Below are 25381 nucleotides of genomic sequence, written 5' to 3' on the forward strand. Positions count from 1 at the left end.
GCGTATTTTTTTCCCTCGTACTTATTAGAAAATCCGCTAGAGGATGGTCGAGGTGTATACGGATTGTTTCTTATTTATCGCTTAATGCGTTTTTATGCCGTTAAATAAATATGAAATCGGAAATGGAAGAAGCAAAGTCGAAGTTAGACAAGGTGAGAAGATTCTCCTTCGTCTATCGTTCGTATAAAATGCAATTAAATCGAACGAAATTAATATTTGCAATTTTGATAAGTGTAAATGTAACTGTATAATTACCATAATTTATCCCATTAATTAACTTGTAAACGTCCAAAAAAAAAGGATTTGAAAAAAGAAAAAGACATCAAACCGTATTTTTCTACGTTTAAGTTCTGAATGGGATGGATTTAGACACATGACCTTAAATTGTATATAAAGGACTCTTCCAGTAAATACATTTAAAAGCATGAGGCCTTACCAGTGGTGTAGCGAACGTAACTGGCGATCGGGACACGACACTTTATTGGTGCCCCCCTCCAGAAACACATATAGTTTGTCTTGGAGACCATTTGGGTGCCACTCGCAGAGGGGTGCCTGGTGCATGATATACCCCCTTGCCCCCCTCGCTATGCCACTGGACCCTGCACATTGTGGTATCGGGTCCGCACGAATCTGCATTCTACGTGAACTATGGTGTACCACGGCAGTTCTCGATCGCTTTGAAGTCGGGGATGGCTAAACTTTGACGTTTTTTTTCGCAGAACACTTACGATATGCCAGCTTTAAAGCGGGGGTGGCAAACCTTTTTGAAACCCACGTGCTCGGTCTAGTAGACGACGAAATTTGCATTTGCCGATTACGTTCCCGTACAAAAATTATTTTACGTCGTATTGATTTTTCTTTTGTAACAATTTTTAATTGTATATTTGATTTTTTCGTGGAACGCTTGAAGTGGCTTCGCAGAGCATTCGTGTAATCAAATTCCCACAAAAATCTATGGTAAATTAATAATCGGTTGACGAACGATTTGGATAGCAAGTGTAGTCTCGACGCAGGTTGTTTGTTAACCGATCGCCCACTGTATTTTTAACTTTTAACCTTTATGAAAGCATTCAAATTTTATGTATGCAGATTTTAAATTGATATTAATAGAGTATCAAATTTTCATCCATTAATCTTATTCAAAAAAACCTGTCGAATTTTTATAGTTAACTTGGTTATGTATGTATTATAAGATTGATGGAAAAATGAATGATGATTCTGCTAATTTGAAACTATAAGAAATAAAAATATAGGATATTTGCCATTCTCTAATTGCTTTTAATTGTTTAAATGTCACTTTGTATATAATCTAGATTATATACGAAATGACAGGTTATAGCTCAATATAATCTATCTGGCCATTTAGCCTTAATCAAAAATTGGGTTATTGGATATTTATATATTTTTATAAAATTTTACCAAATGTATATTTTGAAAAATAATCATTCAAATAACAAACAAACCTTTTTTTCAGTTTTTCTTAACTTAAACATAACATTTTTGTTCCGAAACAAAATCCAATAATTTTATTTTGTTATCGTTTTATACTTTTTTAATAATTTACTTAATATATTACTCAAAATTGTGGGAAATAAAAATTTTAAATGAGTTAATTGAAAAGAATATTTCTATGTGGGAATCAATTCAAGAATAAGGTTGGGAACCCTTGCTCTAAATTCTAAACTCTCTGTAATCAATCTCTAATGTTATCATCTGATTTGATTTTTGTGTGTAACTGTATTGTATTTTGTCTAACTTTTTAAATTAATTAAAAACTCTTCAATAAACATTTTTTTAAATTATATTTTTCATGTTTTTACACTAAGGAAATGTAAACATTATTTCAGACAACTTCTTAATGACCTAATTTATGAATTCATTTAGGTTAATGTTACCCTTGGTGCCAAGATGGCGGCTCGTCTCTGATTCCAGCAAGGAAACAGTGGGATGCACATTCTAACCTAACCTATTCTAATAATTTGGTTGATAATAATTATAGTAATTTATTAGAATAGGTTAGGTTACGTTAGAACGTGCGTCCCACTGTTTCCTTGCTGGAATCGGAGACGAGCCGCCATCTTGGCATCAAGGGTAACATTAACCTTAATTTATTTTCCATTGATTGTTAATTTTCATATACTGTGTGTTGTATACTTGCAGAGCCAATTAACCACACAAATTGAGTTGTACTTTGTAAAATACCACTATTCAACTTAAAGTAAATGTAATATTAAAATGCATATTGAGTTATATATGTTTTGAATGCATTGGTAATATCGGTGATATTTGGATTGTTGTATATCTGGAATTCTGATTTGTAATGCCGAGTAATAATTTCGACTAATTTATGAATTTTAATTATTTTATTTTACATAAGATTGGATTATATAATAAATTATTATATCATATAAAGAAAATTACGACAATAAGTAATTGTCCAAGATGCATATAACATACATCCATCTATTTCTATATAATATACTATATGCTTATAGTTGTAAAGCTGAATTACTTATTTAATATAAAACTGTAAAGTTGCAATGAATGCTGTTACATAATAATTTTATTTTGAAAGTTGACATATTTTCTGTAGCTCCAAAACAAGGATCATTTGTGTGGAGTATTGTTATAATAGAAAAGTATGTAACTGATTATAATATTCCAATGATTCAAGTCTGATTCTTCAAGTTTATTTATAAATTTAGACTTGATATCTAACCATACTAGTTTATAAATTGTTTTGGTTAAATAACTCTAAATTCAGATGCAGAATTTATTCTTTTCAGATAGCATAATTAGTAAGAAATTGATGTCATACCTTCCTTGTTTATAGAATTTGAATTGTGTTTCGGACTTTTATCAAATTGTTTTTCATTTTTTTAATTAATTGTTAAGGTTATATACTTGTCTAAATTAAAGAAATTCTAGAGAAAGTTATTTCAATGACGTAATTTTATACATGAAAACCAAAAATTAAAATTTCCTCCATTTTATTTCTATTCTGAAATTATTTAATCTAAATCAAAGCTACTAATAGATAATAAAATAAACACTATATATATATAAATTTTATTAAAAGGTTTCATATAGCATGTATATAATAAAACAATGCTACATAATTACATTTACCGTATTTTACGGACTATAAGACGCACTTTTTTCTTCAAAAAAGTGCCTCCAAAGTTCAAGTGCATCGTATAGTCTGTAAAATATGGTATATTTTGAATTAGAAATTTATAATTTTTAATAATTTGATATATTATGAGGCACTCGCTTGTCAAATCGATTAACTCCGTAAAACAAAAAGTATAAAAATTAATAATGTGAATTATTTAAAAAAATTTTTTTAAACTTTAAATTAAAATAAACATTGTAGAAAGTATTTTCATATACCATTCTATTAAAGCATTGCTTTAATGTAACGATATATAAAATTAGTTGTGCGAAAAATGTAAAAATAATAACGATTATCTTAAGGATTTACAAATGAAGTTAATTGATTTGGCCTGGGAACGGCTCATATAATTGATAAAATTTTATATCAGAATTAATTAGTTTATTTATGGAAATATTATTTACATTTTATTATAGTTTAATTAATTTATATTGATTATAGGAAATATACAACTTGTCTGTATTAAAAGAAGCTGCACTGAAAAGCAGTCAGTTAACTAAAGGAATGTGCAGTATATTGACATCATTTGATGAACGTTTGATGAAATTAGAGCAGACAATACTTCCAGTCTACCATGAAACAGGGAATTTACAAAGAAGACAAAATAGTATCTTTTAATTATGATTTAATTAATACTAATTTATGAGTTGATAAAATAATTTTAATATAAAAACTTCAAATGCAGGCTTGTAGTGACTCACTATTCTTGCTTTTAGGCTGCGACTATACAGATGCGAGCGAGCGAATTTTCCGAGAGAGTGAGAAGAGGCGAGAAACGATAAATATCAAACCCTGTTAGATATATGCGAGAGCCAGAAATTCGCTCTCGCCAGCGATATTTCTCGCTTTTTGCTTGTATATGTTTTCCTTTGCAACAACTATATCGCTCGCAACCTCTCATTTGCTACTAAATTCGCGTCTGCATACTTGCACCCTTACTCGCTATTTTTCAGATTGCTCACTATTTACTACTATTTTTATAAAAAACTCACTTTTCTCACTAATTTTGAGATCTGAGTATATGTTACGTGCTACATAACATATTTTGGATACAATTATGATGTGTTTACAAGGTTTGTGACAAAATAGATTGGGTAATCATTAATGACGTATATGCCACATAAATGTTCATCATGGCGTCACCTATTTGCGAGAGAAAGTATAGCGATATGAGCAAAAGAAGGGTGAGAGAGACTAGTGATTTCCCAAGAAGTCATCTTGGAGATCCAGCAGTCATTTTACATAAAATATTTGGAAATGAGCCAAGAACATTATCAAACTGGCATCATTTTTACTTTGATTTTTATTAAAATTTCAAAATATGAAAATACCACCAAGATAATTTAATGGATAACATATTTTGCATCGAGTGAATCTAAAATGACATAATTTACTCAGATTAATATCTACAATAAATTAATGCAGAAATGCAACAACAGCGGCTGATGATTTGATTTGGAAAAAAAAATTGACTTGTCTTTAATGCTGTCAGTGAAGAGAATTTTCTGTTATGAAGTTAGTCATGTGTGCCACGATTGCTGGTTGGCATTTCAAGTTTTAAACATTGGCAGCATAGTGTTTACACCAAACTTTATTGGCTGTGGCATGAGTCAGAGAATAGGAAAGAAGTACTAGTCATATCTTATTTTGAAAAACAAAATAAAACTGACAATTAATGAAGATTACCCTAGTAGAAACTAGTGATGGGTTGGTTATTCAGAATCGAGCAAATCTTGCCACAATTTTTCATTCCTAAAATGATTCTTCCACATTTTATAAGAAAATTAATTATTTGTTTCGGTTGAAGATTAAACATTTTTTTAAATTATGATATTAACAATTAAGTATTTGTTTATTGGAAACTTTCATGTTGACAAAACAGAGTACACAACGATGTCTGTTATGGCGACTTTTCTTTCATGAAGTCAGAGCGATGAGAGATTTTACTTGGTTAGTACTATTCACATCTTAAGGGGTTAATTATTTTTAATAATATATATTTAATTTTGCCTGCATTTTTGAACCCTTAATTACAATTTTTAATTAATTGCAACTCGTTTTTTCTTTTGCAACATAACTATAGAAATTGTTTTAGTGTTGTTTCACACAAAAGATAACCAAATTAACATTGATTTAACTATCGAAGTACATAGTCTCAAATCCAGGCCAGTAGTCGGCAAAAATATTTAAGTGTCGGCAAAACAATATTATATAATTTTGTTTTATATTTTAAACTTTTCCAATCGAAATATAAAATTATTTTTAATATTCAGTAAGTTTACTTATAACGATAAAATACTTTCTTGTCATAATATGAAAGTTTTTGTTATGATTCACAGATGATGCTTGAATGTTATGCATTGAATTTTCAAATGTAATTCGTGCGATTCTAAGTAAAATAATTGTTTGTGCTAATTTTACTGCCATTTTGAGTTTTAAAAGTTGATTTTTCAAGATGAGTTGGTTTAGGCATTTGTGACTCAAGTGAATGATTTCAAAAATTGGTTAATTTGTGGTGATGATGATATTTGTTCAGCTCATTGTATCATTCATCAAACCTAATTTAGTGTTGAATACAATAGAATTAAAGCATTTATGAGGCATGCTGATTGCAAGAAGCATGGGAAAAAGTGCATCTACTCATTAACCTTCTTGAGGTCTTTGCTTCTGCCAACAAAGCAGTTTCCAAAGATGGCGACCATAAATGACATGATGGGATAATTCTTGGCTATCTCATTGTGGCCTGACTGAACCCATAATGGATCTGAAAAACCATGTTTTGAACCACTGAAATGCTCATGTTAACCCGCCATCTGTCGGCTTTGTTCGTATCTTCGAAAGTTTGTAAGTCGAATGTTCGTAAGTAGAGGACTGCCTGTAATAATAAATGTATGCATTTTTCCACTGATGGTCTTAGTTAATGATAAATTAAATTAATAAATTTGAAATATTAAAAAATCTACATTATTTATTAGTAAGTTGATAGGATTTATTCATATGAAATAGGGTTTATTTTTTATATAATGAAAACAGAATATAATATCTCAGTATCTAAAAGATGTTACACAAAATTTTAAAAATGTTAAACATACATTGCAATGTAGTTTTGCTTGTCTATAAATTATAAATATCATTAAGCACAATATTATCATTATTATAAATGTTTCAAATTATTTAAAATATTAAACAAGCATTTAACAATTTTAAAAGATATAATATCATAGTTATGCTGTAAACCACGTGTTATGGAAATTATAATTTTATTTATCATTATTTAATTTTTATTTTAAGAACTTTCTTTTCACGTATTATCCGATTGTCATTTATGTACAGTACAGTACAAGGCTTACAAGTAAAGAAATAAAATGAATTTGAAGAATTTGTTAGATTTTTAAAATAAATTTTGAATTAAATAATTTAAATAAACTTGTACAGAATCTTATAGTAAATTGTTCAAATTCATTTACTCTATACAATTGTTAAAGATTGACAATTGTGTTGTTATATTTTGAATACTTTTGTTAAACTAATTTGATATTCTAATTATTTGATAAATAAAACAATAATTTAAAGTTTGAAAACAATACAGATATATTTTTGTATTCTTTTATTAAAGGTAAATAACATTGAAACACAGTGATGCCTGTACTTTAAATTTAATCCATTCCAGGAGGCTGTTTGAACTCCAAATCATTTGAAATTTGAATCAATTTTTCCCATTAGAAATAATGGAAAGTGGATTAATTCCAGATGCTAAACAATTGCTATTTTGATAAACTTAAAACAACAAATTCACATAATTTAAGGTAAAAATAACAATTAAATTCTCTAATAATAAATTAAAACATGAAAACAATAAATAAAATATGTAAATACTGCATAGTAAATTGAAAATTGCATTTACTGGTTGCACGTTGTCATCTTCAGTATCATAAACATGACAAACCTGCTTTTATGCTTCACAATAAGTTCTTTTTTCATCTCAATTATTGATATTACAATATTTCTTGTAGACTTCATTGCTTTCGTACACTTCTCGGATCGGATGCCACGGTTAATAGGTAAAGGTTAGGTTGGGTTAAACAGAAACTTTTTGCATATTTCTAACAGCTGTCATTACTTAACTTAGTTATATGATTTAATTATAATAGTTATTTAACACGCTATTGCTAATCTGAGATTGTAATCTTTGTTTATAAGCTTATTTTAAACTTCATGTCTTATCCGAATCTTATCTTATCAAGTCAAAATGTCTTCAGTTACAAAGCATATCAGGCCTATTATGAGTTTCAGAAAAGATATAATGACATACGAACAATAAACAAAATTCATAATGTGTATGGGGATGATGCTCCCAAACTTTGAATGTGTCAAATATGGTTTAAAAAGTTCTGTTCAGGAAATTTTAAACCAAATGATACAAAATGTATGGGGGGGTCTCAAAACCTGTCAATGAAGAAAAATTAAAGGAGGAAATTGTTAAAAATTGATGAACAACACACAATATAAACAAACACATCAAAAGTAAAGTGAGAAAAAGCACTGAAAACATACGAGCATAACCCAAGAGAAAGAGACAACTTGTGTGCTCAACAAATTGATTTTATGCTTCAAGTGCATTTTTCACTGCATTTGCGCTTTGAACTCCAAGGTGAATTTTTGTAGAATTTATTGTTCAAAGTTTAAGTTACCATAGCATGTGAAAAAGTAATGAACTCTTTGATATGTGCAATATTAAAATTATTCATTTAAAAGAAATTAAAGATATATTGCCTTCAATTGTAAATTAATCTTTTAAATTACAGTAGTACCTCTTAGTTCAATTGACTAACTTTGAATGCTTTAAGTTCAAAGGAAAAATTTGACAAAAGTTTGCCTCAGAGTTCGAATTGCGCACACAGTAAAAAATTGTGCTTGAAGCATAAACACAATCTGTCATGTGTTCAAGTCGTCTCTCACTCTCTCTTGCATTATGCTTGTATGTTTTTAGTGCTTTGATGCTTTACTTTTGGTGTGTAGTTATATATATTGTATTGTGTGTTATTTGTTGATCTTTAACAATTTCTTCCTGCGATTGTTTTTTATCAACATTTTTCAGGCACCCCATATATTTTGTATTCTTTAATTCAAAATAAACTTTTTAAACCGCATTTGATGTGTTTGAAGTTTAGGATCATCATCTCCATACACATTACGAGTATTTTTTATTGTTTGTATAGCATTATATTCCTTGTGAAAGTCAAAAAGCATAATATGCCCAATATACTTTTTTGACTGAAGACATTTCTTGAACAAATTATTTACTTGAAGACGTTATTTAAACAAATGTGAAGTAAAGAGTTTAAAATAAGCATCTAAACAAAGTGTGAGAAACCATGGGTCAGGGGTTAAACCTTTCTGACCACTTACTAAGCAACAGTCTGCAAAGACTGCCCACGCTGTCGTTTCAGATTGCTTTCTATCGTGTGGCGAGGGAGGTGAGCAAGTCGACAGGTGTCGTTGAGAGACAGGAGACAGGTTTAACAAACAAATAAAGCATTTATTATATAACTAACTAGTAAAATACAAGAGGTTACAATAAGTTGGATACATCTATGGCTAATTGAGATTATATAGGCAATTATACAGGCTAACCTTTCTCAAAAGGGTTTAATCTAACAGCTAGGCCTATGTTTGGGGAGAGAAAGGGTTCGCTGGGATTAAAATATTTACCTCTAGGTGATAATGATGACTACGTGCGGCGATTAAGTTCTGTGTGGAAGTTCTACCGGGATCTTCTCCTTTGATTTAGTCGGTGGAGCCTAGAATGGCACATCTACCAAGTATAACTTCCGAGTGATCGCATCGAGCTTCTGGTGTTTTGCTCTTTTATACAATTGTCGTGGAAAAGAAGCCATGTGATTGTCCCTTGTTGACAATGACTTGCATTTTCTGACACTTGTGTGTCAACTTTCCCATCGACTTGTTGATACACCCATTGACCTCTGGTTTAATTCTCCATTTTTTCTATAGGAGTTATTTACACCTTTTTTTTCCTGACAACTGCGTTAAAATCGCGAATTTCACAAATGTTATAATCAAGTTACATGTCTAGGTTAAGATGCTGAAGTCAACTGTGTGCGACCAATAAATGCAATTTTCATTTAATTATACAGTATTTACAAATTTTATTTATTTAAGAATTTCGTGTTTAAATTTAATATTAGGACATTTAATTATGCTATTTTTTTACCTTAAATTATATGTATTTGACGTTTTAAGTTTATCAAAAATAGGTATCGTTTAGGATCTGGGTATTGATTAACTTCTTTTCCATTATTTCTAAAGGGAAAAAAATTCTTCAAACTTTGAATGAATTCTTAGAATGAATCAAATTTGAAGTATGAGGCATCACTATATTTTTAATTTCTAATTATGTATTTATAAAAACTTTGATATTTTCTTTTTTTCAATTTATTTCTTAACATAAAAGATATTGAAAAAACAATGGAATATTTGGATTATTATATCCAGTTTTATAATGTTGCAAGAGAAGTTGAACCAATAATAAGAGATGGGTAAGATGGGTTTTAAAACTTTAATAAAAGTTTTCTGTAAATTGAGAAATTATAAAAACTTTTTATTTAAATTTAGCCCTAGAGGATGCTTAACAACATATTTAGGAGCTATGGAAAAATTAGTGAAAGCCATTGAATTTTTTAAAAAGAACAATCCACATAAGCGACAATTGGAACAGCTGGTAAAAATATTTATTTTTCTTTCTTATGAGTTTTGCATGTCTTTGAAGTTAATAAATATGTCTACTACTAAGTAGAATTACAATAAAAATTATAATGTATTTTATATATTGAACAAGGATAAAATAAATTTCTATGAGTTTAAATGTGTATAACTGAACAATGAGTAATTTTTTAGGATGCAAGAAAATAAATTAAACAATTTTTGAAATTTTTAGTAAAAATACACTATAGATTTTTAATTTGTTTTCTTTACTTTTTTTAGCTAAAATATCTTATTGTATTTTGTTGATTGGTTATTCTATCCAATATTTTTACTAGATTTGTCACGATGGTTAGACACAGAAGACAACTTTTACTCCTATGTATAACCATTGTGACAAATCTAGTAAAAATATTGGATAGAATAGCCAATCAACAAAAATGATAATAGATTTTATTAGATACAAAGCAAACAATAATAACTTAAAATATCTTAATTTATTTAAACTCTAATAGCATCTAAGCACTTTAAAAAGTTTAACAAAATAATATATTCTCTAGGAACTTTACTATTTAAATAATACAGTAAAACTTCTGTAACTCGAAGAAAACAAAGCACTCGATAGGTGTCAATGGAATAGCATAGGGATTTGATGTCTCCAATTTGAATTTCTTAACTCGAATTTTCTCCAAGTCAAAGTTTTTCACGGCCCCCGACATCAACTTATGTTACTTCTGACTTCTCCGACTCAAATTTTAATATTTATTCTATCCAAAGTGATGCTAATTATCAGATTTTCATGAAATTTTCAGACCATTAATTGTATCTACTCTCCAATACCAATTTTCAGACATCCTTTTAGTCTAAAATGAGAGGTCCTCTCGCTTTATTTCAACAAGATGTACCTGCAAAACTGTTCGATTCCATTAGTTACATTGAACATTTTGCTGAAAGGCATTATATGGGTTGTTTAAAACAAAAAAAAGCTATCAAAGATTTTTATATAATGCAAGAGAGGTAAAAATACAGATATATTCAGAATTGGCATTTTTTACTCTTGTTCTCTAACTTGAATTGCCTGTAACTAAAAGTTTTTTCCTGCCTCTTGGAGCTTTCAGTTAGAGAAGTTTTACTGTGTTTTTACAATTATAAAAAGCATTGAGTTAGAAATATTACTTTAATAATTTAAACATTATATTGTCAACTTGCTAATAATCTTGAGAAATCTGGTAATCAGTTTGGCTTTTACATTTAATTGCAGAAGAAATTGCATAGTTTCTCTTCAGAAATCAAATACTTCGTTTTTGCTCTTTTAACCCTGTAGGCACTAAGAAAACTTTTTATTCCATACCCATCGTGGGTTCGGCTTGATCCACAATGGAAGCAATTGGGTAACGAGGGATGGGGATCAACAGTTTTGGACAGACTGCCTATGAAAAATTCATGAGGTTTCTCACCAGGATTCACTTTCAGATCCAGAACAGTAAATCTTAATTGTCTCAGCCAGCTATCACTTTGAATATTTAAATTTTTTAGAATTTAGAATGAAATATTTGGAAAAGATTTAAGTAGGTTTTTCAAAATTAGCATAGAAGAAATTTGTTTATTATGATATATGATAGTGTGTTCTCAGTGCAGTCAGAATGAATTACTTATTTAGTAATTATTATGCAGGGGGATTTGTTATCAGTTATTCTTATAATAAGTTACAATAGTTATTAAATTATAAAGATTTGTAGTTTTTCTAAAGAATTCTGTTGAACAAACCCTGTAGATAATTGCCAATTAAGCTGAAAATGATTAAGTGTACTGCATTTTAGTAAAAATTTTCATTTATCGCAAATGAGCAGACAAACATTTTTATTAACATTTTTTACACTGGAGTAAAAATATGATTTTTGTTTGACTTTATTATTTAGTTTATGGATTATGAATTAAGAAAATTTATGTAGTTATATAAGTTTTATTCAAAAATAATTTTTTCTATTAATAGGAAGAAGAATTAAAAATAATTACATAAGATTTAATTTTTATGCTTATGTTTTTAAATTTATAACAGTTCATTGTTTATAAAGAAAAACAAATAAAATTAGATATCAAAAATAATAAAAGACAGTTAACTAATCAGTTTTTTTTTTTTATTTTAGCGCAATAATATGCTATACATATATCACATATCAATTGAAATTTTGTAATTAAATCATAATAAATTTATTAAGTTTTATTTTAAATAATTGGAATTTTTAATCTGAGGATTGATTGATAAGTAAGTTCTCTATTTTTATAAAATTAATATGGGAAGATAGATTAAGTCAAGGATTTACTTGAATAATGTGCTTGCCAAAAGATTATATTAGTTCTATTAACATGCATAAAAATTAAAGATGTTTTGTAGTCGAAATTAACTTTTTAGGACCAATAGTACTAATAGGATCAATGTTAAAAGTAGGAAAAAAATTTTCTGCTTTTCCATTAGTCCATACAACAGTTTGTACTTCAGCATCCTATGAAAAGTATTGACCTTTTCATACTGCCTTTAATTTCGAGAATAACCAGGTTTCGTGGTATCAGATGTGGGTTTTAATGAAAGTATGGAATAACCCATAACTTTGCATTTTTATTCTTTTCTTATTTCAGTACAGTCCTGTGCTATCATGGCACAACAAAATGATTGTTCTTTCTAGTCTTGCTATGTAAATGTGTCTCTTAGGTGCTTGTAATGTTTTAAAATACTCTGAATTTTAATAAGCATGCATCTTTTAACTCAAAGTCAAGTCAGTGATTGTTACTTTGTACAGAAAGAGGAAGTTTAAACATAAGCTTATGTTTAAACTTGTGTTATGAGTTATGGTTTATGAGTTTGTGGTCTGTCAATAGAATGAATTGAGACTTCACACAGACCAGAAACTCATGACTACTAAATGATGGCTGTCATGTGTTTCTATTCTGTCACTTTGCGGAGTTCTACGATATAAAACTTTTATCAGTGAATCCTTGTAATTCTGCATATAATACTGTACCCCCTTGTTAGCTTAGAAAGATTTTTCCAGGTTTATATTTATAAAGATTGCAGCATTTTTGGTATTTATATTTCCATTTTTTAATAATTTAAAACAAAATTATAAACTTATCAATTGTTAATATTTGAATTGAAATTAAAATTTATTAATTTTTGTTTGTTTTTAATATATATTATTTATTGTAGTTAGCTCTTTGTGAACATGGTGGATCCTCATTAGAGAAAGAATTTAGAAACCTTTTATATTCTAATAGCAAGACCATGCCAACAATTATGATTTTGGATTTATTAGGTTTAGATGATGGTATGTTTAATGATTATTAAAATTAGATGTGTATTTTATTTTATTAAAAGATTGAATTTATAGTAATCAGATAATTTTAGTATCTTATTTACAATAATTTATTATTTAATGCAAAATTATAATTTGCTGAATGCAGTTTTAAAATTTTTTTTCAGAAATATTTCAAGGATTGGAAAAACCAACTTTTGACCAATTACCAGGTAAAGATTTTTTTATAAAGTTAAATTAAATAATTTAATAAATTTATTAAAATGAATTTTAATGTCGCTTGAAGTAAATAGTGTGCAACAGTGTATATGGTAATATATAACTCTAATAAATTAAATACATTAGTATATTTAAACAATATTCTAAGAATAAATATTAATTTATTATTAAAAAAATATTTATCCAGTTAAGAATCATCTGATTGCAATTGTAAATGAACTTCAAATTTGCCAAAATTTTATTCCCAATTATTAGAAAATGAGATAATATTTTTAGATTATTTTAAAAGCACGAATTGAGAATTTATGTTCTGTATTTTTTTCTTTTACAAAACTGTGTTTAATAATTTTTACAAATATGAAATGCAATTTTAATACATACCAGGTTGTTCAATAAGTTTTGTCGTTTGATAAGAAAAACACAATTTTATGGTTTGAAATACATTTTATTATTCAATATAATCTCCCTGAACTTCAATACACTTTTTCCAGTGATCTTCTAATTTATGGTTTCCATCCCTGAAGTGAGAATCCGGAAGACTGTTGAAATACGCTTCCACGGCTGCTATTACCTCTTCCTTTAATGAAAATAGTTTCCCATGCATGAATTTTTTGAGATATGAGAACAGCCATAAGTCAGAGGGAGCTAAATCTGGCAAATAGAGTGGGTGTTGCAACAATTCGTACTTTAATTCACCGATTTTTGCGATGGTTTTTTGAGCTGTATGAGAAGGTGCATTGTCTTGATAAAAAATGATTTTTTTCTTCTGTAAACCAGATCTTTTCTCATGAATTTTTACATCCAGCTGGTCCAAAAGGTTACAATAATAATCTGAGTTTATTGTTTTACCAGTTTGGAAATAATCCACAAACAAAATTCCTTTTGCATCCCAAAAAACTGATGCTAACACCTTCTTGGCCAATTTCTGGACCCTAACTCGCTTCAAAGCCGAAGTACCAGATTCACACCACTTCTTAGCCTCTTGTTTTGATTCAGGATCATGGTGGTAGACCCAAGTCTCATCCATAGTGATGAAATGACGCACAAAATCCTTTTTATCCTTTCTAAAACGCTCCAAATGTTGCTGAGAAAGTCACATTCGAATGTGTTTTTGTTCCATTGTTAGCAAATGTGGCACCCATTGTGCGCACAACTTTTTGTAACCCAAAACTTCAGCCAAAATATTGCTCACACTGCCTAATGAGATCCTAGGGTTTCTACTAAATCTCTCTCAGTTAATTGATGATCTTCCAAAACCATATGCTGTATTTTTGCTACGATTTCTGGTGTTGATGCACTTTTTGGACGTCCTTCACGTGGATCGTCTTCAAGACTTGTACAACCACGTTTAAATTCGGCAACCCATCTTTCTACTGTTCTAATTGAAGGTGAAGAGTCATTATACACTTTTAACAATCGTTCATGAATTTGTTTTGGTGTTACACCTTCCAAAAATAAGAATTTTATCACTGCACGATATTCAATTTTTTCCATTGTAAAAAAAAAATACAGTGACACGTCAACTTTGAACAGTTGTAAATATACGAATGAGTTGACAGATCTACATGAAACTTCACACATGTTCATAAAAAAGTAATATTATTTTTAGAGAAATAAAGCGAACAAACCTAATAGTGCCATCTCTTATCGAACAACAAAACTTATTGAATAACCTAGTATTAGCAAATTGACATAATAAACAATACAATATTGAAAAGTAATTATACTTAAATATACAAATTAAGTATTGTCAGTTGGATTCAAAGTTTGAAACAAACAATAAATTTTGAATCTGCTTATTAGAAAGTCTTTCAAATATAAAATATTATAATTTACACTTTTAACATATTTTTGTGTTGAAAATTCACTTTGTTTGCATAGAAGTAAGAATATAATCCCATATTTGCAAAATTTTTAATATAGAAGTATTACATACATTATACATTTTAATAAATAGAACTTCAAGTCATTTGCTTAAATTTCTTTCTTGCATTAAACTAAACAAATGTTCTACATTCCTAGTTTTTAATAGTATTTTCTAATTTTTTTCTAGTATTTCCCCACTGATCTCTATCATTAAAGCATAATCTGTGTAGAGAGGATAATGTTAGCTGAAAAGAACGATTATTATATAACTTTAATAACATGTATGTTACACTATCAGTAAATGTTATAGAAGCTGGAGAGAGAGATAATTTTTCGTTATTTGGAGTTAATGTAGTCAATAAAAATAATTCATACCTAATTTTGTGTTTCAATAATTGAATAATTACTGTTGGTCATAGATTTATTAATTATCTTTGATATTGAATACAATATGGTTATGAACCAGGAATATTTGTATGCTTCCTTATGTGAGAAACAAGGGCCACGGTAACAAACTTATCAAATTGATGTGATCCTTTAGTTGGAAAGACTGAAGACAAATTGCTTTTATGATGAATATTGAATTAAAATTAAACATTTTTTATGAAAATGTATTTAAGAATATATATTTAATATTTGTTTTTCAGAAAAAGTAATAGAAGAACTTATTTTAATTGCTAATTGGTTACGTAAATATAGAAATGGTGATTTTACTTCTGTATATGCAACAATTCGATCAAAAACACTTGTGCAATCACTTAAGAAGTGAGTTTGAAAATTTATATCATTTATTTTTCTTTTATAAATTTATGAACATAATTTAATGTGCACATATTCCAAGATTACAATGAAGTAATAAACATGAATAAAATTTATCACGTATTCTTTGTCAGTTGTGATGTAAAACAGTCTATTTCTGTTCTTAGTTTAAAGGAACATCTGAAATCTTGTAGTGGAAACAGCAATACTCTTCCAGCACATAATTCTCCTTTGTTGGTAAGTAATATTTTAATTATTTTTAATATTTTATTAAATATCAAAAGTTTACAAATTATTTGCAAATATATACATACAACATGATATAATGCAAATGATATAGATTTTGACATAGACTCCATGACGTGAGAAGAATGATATTTATATTCCTGATCTAATTTTAATAATAATTTTATATAAAATGAGAAAATAACTGTTTTCTAATATTTTAAATTTGATACAGAATACTTTTAAATGATAGTTTATTTATTATGCAGGGAGGTAGAAGAAATGTAAGAGAAAATGCAGTTCGAAGGACCTCTAGAAGAGGAATTCAAAATGTGTCAGTAAAAGAGAAAGTCAAATTATAATTTTAGGTGGCATATTTGTAATTTAAATAATTTTCTTATAGCTTTATGAAGAAAGCATCAGCAGCTTTTATGAAATATTCTCCAACTGTAGAAGGTACTGTTCTTGGTTAGTAAATTAAAATTATCAAAATAATTTTTTAGATAAATGTCAAGAAAAATAATTCTTGAATAATGAAACATTCTTTCAATTGTTTTATTAGGTCAGAGATTTCAAACTTCTCTTCTGCCTGAAACAAAAGATGATATTATTGAACAAGAATTAGAAGGTTATCTCACTTCTATATCAGCCTTATGTAAATTAATACAGGTAATTTTTATATTAATAAATATCACTTCTTTGTATTATATATTATCTAGATTTATAATTTGATGATTCTTTTTTAGAGTGAACATCAGTTAATGAATAAAATCATCATTCCTTCAGAGCAAGTAGCTGTTTTTGACAGAGTTGTGCAACAAGCTCTTGATAATGTGATTTCAGAAGGCGAAGTAAATTTTATTTTAATGTCAATATTTACTTAAACATATTAATATACTAAAAACTTGTATTTAGAAATAAACTAAAATTTGTGTAAATCAGTGGCGTAGCGTGGGTGTCGGCCGCCCGGGGCCGAGGAAAATTTCGCTGCCCCCTTATTTAGGTATCTCAATTTAAAAGACTAAAATGTACAGTAATTCTAAAGAACTTTTCGGCAAGAACAATCGTCATTATTGTGTATCGTACAGGTGTATTGTATTATTATTATTATTATTTGTTGTGAAATTTTGCCGCCCCTAAAAGTGCCACCCGGGTCGGGCCGCCCCTGCCGCCCCCACTACGCTACGCCACTGGTGTAAATGTTAATAATTAATTTAATTATAATTGTTGTTTTATCTGTTTTATTTTCTTTAAATCTTATATACTTGCATACTTTTTGATTATTTCTTTTTTTATCGTAAAAAAAAATCAGTAATTTCAGATCATTATGGCAATTTAATTGTCAGCAATAAATAATCTTATTAGATCATACTCTTATAAACTATTTTTGCAGTTCTTAGTCTCGTAGTTGGTTACAAGTTATATAGTTTTTCTTTTAATTAATTAATTTATTTCTAGTTTTAAGTTTTCATTTTTGTACTTTAAATTTGAAAGATTTGGTTGATAATGATATATGATTCGTTTTTGTGACGACAAATTTGATTAGCTAAAGTTTTATTTTTCTTAGATAGCAAGTTTGTATTATTTCTGATTTATTTTGATTTTTAATTTCTGATTTCTAAAATATTTGTACAACATAATTTATTATTAGTTTGAAATTGAATAAGATCTAAAACTGTTAGTTTTAGTTTGAAAATCTTAAATCCTAGTGTCACAAATGACGTCAAATTAGTGTAATATAAATTACATAAATTTATATAGTTTAGAATTTCATAGTAGTCATTTCGCAATTACACATTTTATTGAGACTGTTCCTTGACATTTTAAATCTTATATAAGTAGATGATAAAGCATAATTTTAATTGATCAATAAATATCAAAATTATATCTCTTAATGTATCTTTATATCTAAGCATTCTTAAAACTTTAAAGTATTCTCGGAAATATTCTCACCAGAAACGTCAAATCTAATTTTATTTAGTCAGGTATTTTTATATTTAATTCTAAAAATTGTTAAATATTAAAATGAAATTGCATTGTTTCAATAAAATTTAGAAGAAAAGATATTTAGCTATTCAAAATTTATGACTTTCCAATTAATTTAATGTTTCAGTCATTATGATTTTGAATTCATTTACTGAATAAAATCTCTAAATATTTTCATAAATGCTATTCATCTCTTTTTTCTAAACTTTACAAAATTCACTTGTGAAAGGAATAAAGATTTTTAAAATTATTTTTGAAATTTGAGAAATAAATTTATTTAAAATTCATTATTTATACATTTTAAATCAGCTTATAATTTTTACATGTTACTTCTTGAATATCTCGCCAAATACAATATCTTTAATAGAAAACTCATTTCCATCTATTTTTGTGAATATTCTAATATTTTTAAAAGATCTTTTTGGATGGAGGTACTTCAAAAAAGAATGTTCATGCATAAACATACCTACACAATGATATCCTATTTGATCTATTCTTATCTATTATATAAGTATGATTTGAAGATAAAGTCCTTGAACTTCAAAAATATTAATTTGGATGGAATTTTAAGCTTTTTTTATTGTAAGCTGTTTTATTTTATTTCTATTTACAATTTTACATATGAAAAAATCAATATTATTTCTAATTACAGTAGAACCTCGATTATCCGGACTGTTCAAAATAAACAAAACTTATAAATTTGCTGATTTGTACTTGGCGATTGCGACACTGTTTATGTATGTGATGGAATGCATAATCTTTTTTGTCCCAACGACGTCTCACCCGGCACAGTGGTCTTAAACTTTTTAATGCATTTTGCGTTGTAATAAAAATATAACTTAACATACATATTTATAAATAATTTATATCAAATTACATCATTTCTATGGCCAAGAGTGGTGTAAGGCATGGGCGACGTGGGCCTACGGCCTCGCGCCTCGAAGGTTTATGCATTACTTAAAAGCCGTGAACGCGACGAAAAAATTTTACTCGTCATAAAACGATAAATAGTTTGCATTTTTATGAATAAAAATTTGACAGTTTCAACTGCTTTTTATTTTATAAAATCCATCTTCTTGTGCTACCAGAGGGCCTTTAAACAATAGGCAGTGTTAGTGCTGGTCAGTAGTACTCCAAATTCAAAACAAACGTTTGTTTCTTGAAAATTTGATCACTATTTAAATACAGTACAGTATTATTTTTCGATTATCCGGATTTTCCCTTATCCGGACTACCTTCATCCCCAATTAGTCCAGATAATCGAGGTTCTACCATATAACACTTCATTTCAATAATGTTTAATATTAATCAAAAAAGTGAATAACTCAGTTATTAAATGAAAATTTTTTTTATAATATTATCTTTTAAAATCTTTTTCATTTTATGTATAACTACAATTTTATAATAGGGACTTGCCACACGAGTTAGAAAATGTGCTGCTCGGCACGAGTTTTCGACTGCACTTTCCTTATTTCCTGTTTTGCGCCATTTAAATGCCATTAAACCCGAATTTGATGGAATTTTTCAGGTATTTTTTTCAATGTATTTAAAATTATTATTTAAAAAAATCTTCAACATTGTTAACATTTTGAATCTTTGTGCATTTGATTTTGTTTATTTATAGTTAATTAAATTCAATTAATACATCATAAACTTGTTATATATAAGATAGTTGTAGTAAAGTTTAAAAAATTGATTATTTTAGAAGGGTACATCAGAATTACGTTCTCGTCTTCAGGGCCTAACAACAACATTACAATTTACAGTAAGATTTTTGCTTTATTTTTAAGTTAAAAAAAAAATTTACTTTTACTTGTTGACAAAAATTTTTTAATATTGAATTTTTATTAGATAAACAAAGCTTTAGAAGAATTTGTTGATTGTATTAAAAGTGATCCCGACACAAAAATGCCTAAAGATGGTACAGTTCACGAACTTACAAGCAACGTATGTAATATTTAATTATGACTGATAGTCAAATAATTATAAAAGTGATAAAATTGAAAAAATTTTTAAGGTTATGATTATGCTGGAGCAATTACAAGATTATATGGATATGCTTGGGACTGTTCTTAATAATCAAGATCTAGGTTCGTTTAATGACGACGGGGATATAAATAAGACTGCTTTAGCACGGTATATCAGTAAGTTTCCATGTTTAATACTTAATGTTATGGTAGTTAAATTTTATAAGTAATAGATATTTCTTTTGTAATTACAATAGTGAGAGTATTGTCAGCTCTGGGTTTAGCACTCCAGAGTAAAAGCGAGTCTTATAATGATCCCTATCTGAAGGCTATTTTCCGTTTAAATAATCTTCATTATATATTAAAAGCATTGCAAAGGTTAGTTACAATAAATAAAAGATAAAAATCATTAGCATTATTTGTTAATTGTATGTTTTTATTTCAGGACAAACTTAATAGAAATTGTTAGTAAATGTAGTCCTGATTTGGAAGATTACTACAATGATCAAATCTGTGATCAAAAAAGAATTTATTCTCAAAGGTTATAAAAAATTTTTGTTCTACATTAGTTTGTTTTCTTTCTTAATATTTATATACAGTAGAGACATGCAAACTTGACTTAATGTGGACTGAGGTGATGAGTTACCAAAAATGATGAATTTTACAGATAGTGATGAGGCTAGTCTAAATAGCGACATTTTTGTAAAGATATTATATGTACAAATTGATATATGTATTAACTTTGTACCAATAGTGATTATTTCCATTTGTAGTTAAATTTTAGTTTAAAAAATATTGGCTATTTGGTGGCTACTTTAGAGTTAGTGGCATTCACTTTGTGATGTTTTGCAGTGGCACTTTGAAAAAAGGTTTATATTCTTTGTTAACATGAGGAATTGATGCTATTATTAAGTGTTACCAATGATGAACAATAACTTATTGGATTCTATAAGTTATTGATAAGTTATAGAGGTAAAAATTAGATTACAAGTATTTCTTTTTAACGACACGACGAGTTATCGAAAGTCGAGTTTCCAGAACTCTACTGTAATTAAAACTTTCATTGCATGAAGCCAAAATGAAAACTACATTGCAACAAGATCATTTTTGCTTATTTATTTGTTATTTGTGTCAACAAAGTAAAATTAATTTGCTAATTTTACTTTGGCTTCATGTAACAAAACTTTAATTTTTTTTTCTAATCCTTACAGAAGGTTTAACATTTATTCTGAAAGTTTTAACTCTTTTTACATAGATATTTCATGTATGAAAATAGATAAATTTTAATAGATTAGATTTATAAAATGTGAATTTTAAAATTTTATTGATTTATTTAAATTATATCTATAATTTTAGTTGGAGTAGAGTTCTTCATTATGTATTGGAGATTGATAAACCAATATCAACTGCTCTTACTCAAGTTCCTACCTTGAAAGTGAGATATGTTTAATAAGCAAAATAATTTTATTTATTTACAAATTATAGCTATATTGTTAGTTAATAGCATAAACATAATGAAATTGAAATTAATGATTTAAATATATAATTTCTTTTTATTATATTTAGTTAAAAGATAAAGATAGGCAGAATATCAAAGATAAATTTACAGTAAGTACAGTTTATTAACGTTATTAAATTTCATTAATATTTAAGATGTGGATATATGATAGAAAAATAAGTGCTTTTTTAATTGTGTGTTCATGTCTAATTTTTTATTTTTAATGCAACATTTCTACTTTATAGTTACTATAGACTTTTACAGTGCATTATAATAATTCTTCTATATTCAAAAACATTTAATACAGTATATCATATTGAAATTATAATAATTTTAATACAATTTGATTTTTTTCTATATTATTTTCTCATAGACAAAATTCTTTTAACATTGATATAAGCATTTTCCACATCTTCAAAAAACATGGCCTCCTCTTGCCTTTCTCTCCATAGCCAACTTTACGCAGACTTATCTGCAATGATAGGGATAGGCTCTCCCATCTTGAGTAATCGGGTTTATATTGTATCCGTTTTGCACCCAACGACTGGGAAATAAACTGTACATCATTGTTATGGTCAGAATGCTGGTGAGTTATCTAGCAGCACATCAACAGGATATCACAAAATGTACATGCTCCACAGAGTTGATTAAAAGAAAGTTGTAGAGTCCAATGTGGACCCAAACCACCCTCCTAAGGTGTTGTGTCAATTGTAGGGCTTTATTTATTTGGGAAGCCTTTTTCATTTTCACCTTGTGCCCATGCAATACACCCACATTTGATCTTCGTAACTTGTGGATCACTTTTTAAATTTTTCAACCCCATTGCCACACCACCCTAGTCATCCCAGCATGGTATAAAGCACCATGGATTCATTGCATAAAAATGTTTTGAGGGTTCTGTTGTGCCTTTTATTTCAAATTTTTGTTCTTTCTCGTACTTGCAAGCCCTGAATTTCATTGTGAATTTTAAATATCTAAATGTTGAGAATATTATACTGCACATAGGGATGTTTTTTCCAAATTTGAGATGTTCACTAGCCTGATGATGACAATTTCATATTGTTAAAAGTACTTGTGTTATAAAAAGGATTTTAATGCCCTCTGACAGTGTGTGTATCTAGTATTATATAATATTTGGCATGGAGTTTAACATACTATTTCATAGGCTATCAAGCATCTTTACCAAAAATTATTTATTTATGTATCATTATTAATTATTAAAGTTTAATTAGAAACATTTCTGTAAATTTGATTGGGAGGTTATTTTAAAACAGAATAGTGCTTAAATATTTTCAGAATACATTTAATAAAAGATGACTTCTTCATGATGTCATTTTTTTAGTACTTCCACTAAAGAATAAATTAAAAGTGATATTTATGTGTGTTAGTCATTTACAGTTAAATATGTACTTGTACTTTCTTGGAATCAAGTTAAGAATTTTTCCAACAGTTATATAATCAGATACATATGCAAGAACATTATTAATTAATGTCAAGATTAAATTTTCATATATTCAACTACTGATTAAAAATCAATTATGTTGTTTTGTCATACTGTATAAAAATTAACAAGTTTTCCTTGAAGGTTGTGATAAAAATAAAAATATTTTTACATTGCTGTTATTGGAAGTATGTCACTTAGTTTTAATTGTAGAATTTCTGTGTAATTAATGCAAATATGTAATTCATATCTTCAAAACTATTTTAATGAAAGTTGCCATTACTTTGTTTAGAACCTTTGTTATTTTTATGACTTCAAAAAACTACTTAATTCAAACATTTTATTAATTGAAATGGAGCATTTAATGAGATTCATTAACTGGTGCAGCACTACTCAAAACACTTATTATAACTTTAATAACTGTCTAGTCTCTGAAGGACAACAATAAATTATTTCTCTTTCTCTATCTGTTCCATATTAAATAGTTCAACTGAAAAATGAAGTTAACGGTTCAAAATAGTCTAAATAAATGAATTATTTACAGTTTTTTTTTATTAAAATTTTTAAAATTTAATATTTCTTTAAATTTTATTCTTATCCTTAACATTTAAACAGGGATTTAATAAAGAAATGGAAGAAATTTATAGAATTCAGAAAGCCTACGCTATTCCAGATGTAGAACTTCGAGAGAGTTTAAAACATGATAACAAAGAATTTATACTTCCCAAGTACCAAATGTTTTACGACAAGTAAGAAATGTTTATTTTTATAATAAAATGATGCATTTCTGTTAAAATCAAATTACATAATGAATACTTAAAATTTAAAAAAATATTTATAGATATGCAAGTTTCCACTTTACCAAAAATCCAGAGAAATATTTAAAGTACCTTCCAGCAGATGTTTCCAACATGATTGATAAATTTTTTGATGCAGCAGCATAAAAGATAAAAGCGACTTATATTTTATTATGAACTTTGTTATTTGTAGAATAATATTTATATTGTTTTCATTTTCAGTATAAATATATGTATATAAATGTAACAAGATAAAGTCTTATTTATTGATTTTATAAATATTAATTACACTAGTGTACATTAATAATATCTAAATTTATATTTTAAGATATATGAAATTTTTTTTTACTCTCCGTCTCTGAGCACTAAGCTATGTCATCGTAATATGGGCATTGTATGCACATATGCCCATATTACGATGACAGATTTTGCTTCAATTTTTATTCCCATCCCTTCTGTATACAATTCATCATCACCACTGCTTCTCCCTCCCCATTTGCACAATCATATGTATAATAAATGTCAATTAACAGCAGAATATTCCAAAATAAATTAAATTATTTTGTATTTGCAAACACTCAGATAATCTCCTCTCCCTGTGTCAGCATTCATCAACATGTTTCCCATCTCAATGTTGTCACAATTAGTGCATGCTGTCTAAGAGGTGTACTTTTACCCTGTACCCATTATGGGTCCAGCCAGGCACTGAGAGAGGGGACCAAATATATCCATGACAGACTTCCCATGAAAAATTCTGGGATTGTTCTCCTGGGTTTGAGTGATAGATTGTCACCTTAGCTGCCATCTGGATGTCCTATGTGAAATGTTCAAATTATCATACATTATTATATATCTTTATGTAATATACAAGTGTACAAAATGTTATCTAATTATCTTGTTTATCATTTATAGAATAATTAACAGAATGTCAACAAATACAGAAAATTACAACTATTAAATAGAATATCTTAAAACGTATATTTATACAGTTGTAGGCGTGGTCGTGCGCAGCATTCCGGGAGGGAGAAGTTACACGCTGCGAGACGTGCGGGGGAAGCAGTCGAGTTAGCAGGGAGGGGAAAGTAAGTGGGAAGACGTAGTGTGGAAGGTGCCGGGCAGATGCCCACCATATACAACATATGTATATTACGTAACAGACCGAAGAGGGGCAAAAACTCGAAACGTTTCTCTGTAAAGATTACGGATTAAATAGACAAATTTGCCAAGTCATGACACCAAACAAAACAAGAAAAAGAAGACACGGTTTCAATAAAACAAATAAACAAGAATACAGAAAACTTATAATTAGTCTATAAATAAGCTAGACAGAAATTATCAATCTGACATTTAATGAAATATTTTAAGTAAAGCATATTAATATTTAATGCTCAAAATATGCTTAAGGACATTACATATT

The 25381-nt window shown here is 28.0% G+C and overlaps 1 protein-coding gene across 1 annotated transcript; it reads left to right on the forward strand.

Moving 5' to 3' along the window:
• The first annotated feature begins 2 nt into the window (after nt 1-2).
• Exo70 (exocyst complex component 7) lies at nt 3-24234 on the forward strand. Its single transcript, XM_067287359.1, has 22 exons — nt 3-152; nt 3617-3782; nt 9648-9732; nt 9809-9914; nt 13101-13218; nt 13374-13418; nt 15939-16056; nt 16218-16287; nt 16545-16609; nt 16679-16743; nt 16838-16944; nt 17022-17126; nt 19670-19789; nt 19967-20026; nt 20113-20208; nt 20279-20405; nt 20486-20606; nt 20674-20769; nt 21585-21663; nt 21795-21836; nt 23783-23916; nt 24009-24234. Exons 1-22 carry the CDS (start codon nt 111-113, stop codon nt 24109-24111), a joined length of 2070 nt encoding a protein of 689 aa, XP_067143460.1. The 5' UTR covers nt 3-110; the 3' UTR covers nt 24112-24234.
• The last annotated feature ends 1147 nt before the right edge of the window (nt 24235-25381 follow it).

Source organism: Centruroides vittatus, unplaced genomic scaffold (assembly GCF_030686945.1).
Source record: "Centruroides vittatus isolate TY-2023 unplaced genomic scaffold, ASM3068694v2 scaffold_450, whole genome shotgun sequence".
Taxonomy (NCBI): Eukaryota; Metazoa; Arthropoda; class Arachnida; order Scorpiones; family Buthidae; genus Centruroides; species Centruroides vittatus.